General features: G+C 37.0%; 1 protein-coding gene across 1 annotated transcript in view; it reads left to right on the forward strand.

Annotated features, from left to right (window-relative positions):
• Positions 1–275: 275 nt before the first annotated feature.
• LOC111087300 (barH-like 2 homeobox protein) overlaps positions 276–2,162 on the forward strand; it is a 7,459-nt gene continuing 5,572 nt past the window's right edge. Inside the window, exon 1 of the mRNA XM_022393501.1 lies at positions 276–474. Coding sequence (XP_022249209.1) covers positions 276–474 — 199 coding nt within the window. The remainder of the gene's footprint in view (positions 475–2,162) is intronic.

The following is a 2,162-nucleotide window of genomic DNA, read 5'->3' on the forward strand; positions in this document are numbered from 1 at the left end:
GACTGACCAAACAAGGATATTTTGCAAGAAGGGCTATTTACAAACCAATATTAACCAGAATTCACCGCCGTCACCGTGTTACTTGGGCAAGACAGTATGCTAACTGGTGGTGCAGTACATGTTTCGGCAGCTATTCATCATGGTGGACAAGGATATTTTGCAAGAAGGGCTATTTACAAACCAATATTAACCAGAATTCACCACCGTCACCGTGTTACTTGGGCAAGACATTATTCTAACTGGTGGTGCAGTACATGTTTCGGCAGCTATTCATCATGGTGGAAAAACTGCTCAATGACGTCTCCTACAGGCATCAGACGGAGACGATATTTCTGCCATATGTTAGGGAAAGATTTGGCAATAACTTTGTGTTCCAAGATGACAATGCCACCGTCCACAGTGCACGTATTTTACAGGATTATCTCGTCCAGGAAGACGTTACAAGATTGTCATGGCTTGCAAGTTCTCCAGATTGTAATCTCGTTGAGAATTGTTGGGCAGAACTGAGCCGGAAAATTGCTAACCACGATCCCAACCCAGCTATTGTAGCTGAGTTGCAGCGCCTTCTAGTGACAAGTTGGATTACATCAATAACCTCATCGACAGCATGCCATGTCGCCTTGCGGAGATTATTAGAGTACAAGGAGGACCAACCAAGTACTGAAAGTTTAATATGAACTGACATAATGTTACAGACACTACTTATAATAATCTGATGTTATATTTTGTCATTATATATGTTGTGATAGGTGAAATGCTGAATTAGACATCTTTATAGAGGTGTCTGATAAAATTGTTTGCTGTTCATATTCAATTCCAGCCTGACAAAAAGAGTTTAGTGGTTAAAGTGCTTGACGCGGGTCGCGGGATCGAATCCTGTCTCTAAATATTGTCGCCCTTTCATTGAGAGTTTTATAATATGAAGGTAAATCCCACTTTTCGTTGGTAGAAGAGTAGCCCAAGAGTTGGCGGGTGGTGGTGTTGAATAGCTGTTTTCCTTAGGGACGGATAGCGTAGATAGTCCTCGAGTAGCTTTGCACAAAATTAGAAAAAACAAAAACATGCGTATTAAATCATTTTATGGTTTTACCAATAGCAACATTCAGTGTGACGATCTAAAAATAAAAGTTAAAATCGATATCCGTTCTTATCCAACAGTTTCAGTAGTTAACATGTTAGTTTACTCTATATATGTTTGTATCCAACATTCTACAGTTGCTAAGCTGTTTGTGTGTTTAATCTGTATCCGTTCTTATCCAACAGTTTCAGTAGTTAACATGTTAGTTTACTCTATATCTGTTTGTATCTAACATTCTACAGCTGCTAAGCTCTTTGTGTGTTTAATCTGTATCCGTTCTTATCCAACAGTTTCAGTAGTTAACATGTCTGTTTATTCTATATCTATTGTTTCTAACTCTGTGTCTGAATAACAGTACTTTGTTTCCAATACTTCCCACATTACGTGTACGAAACAAAGTATTGTTATTCAGACACAGAGCTTAGAAACTGTGTCTGAATAACAGTACTTTGTTTCCAATACTTCCCATAATACATTATTGTAAATGTAATAAAACAAAGTATTGTTATTCAGACACAGAGCTTAGAAACCAATACTTCCCATAGTCAAGATGTTACCAGACACATTACGTGTACGATAATGTATTGTTTCAAGCTCTGTGTCTGAATAACAATACTTTGTTTCCAATACTTCCCATAGTCTGTCTGATAGCATCTTTATTACGTATACGATAGTGTATTGTTTCAAGCTCTGTGTCTGAATAACAGTACTTTGTTTCCAATACTTCCCATAGTCTGTCTGGTAACATGTGTATTACATGTATGATAATGTATTGTTTCTAACTCTGTGTCTGAATAACAGTACTTTGTTTCCAATACTTCCCATAGTCTGTCTGGTAACATCTTTATTACGTGTACGATAATGTATTGTTTCTAACTCTGTGTCTGAATAACAGTACTTTGTTTCCAATACTTCCCATAGTCTGTCTGATAACATCTTTATTACGTGTACGATAGTGTATTGTTTCAAACTCTGTGTCTGAATAACAATACTTTGTTTCCAATACTTCCCATAGTCTGTCTGATAACATCTTTATTACGTGTACGATAGTGTATTGTTTCAAACTCTGTGTCTGAATAACAGT

The sequence above is a fragment of the Limulus polyphemus genome, unplaced genomic scaffold (genome assembly GCF_000517525.1).
Source record: "Limulus polyphemus unplaced genomic scaffold, Limulus_polyphemus-2.1.2 Scaffold1989, whole genome shotgun sequence".
Classification (NCBI taxonomy): Eukaryota; Metazoa; Arthropoda; class Merostomata; order Xiphosura; family Limulidae; genus Limulus; species Limulus polyphemus.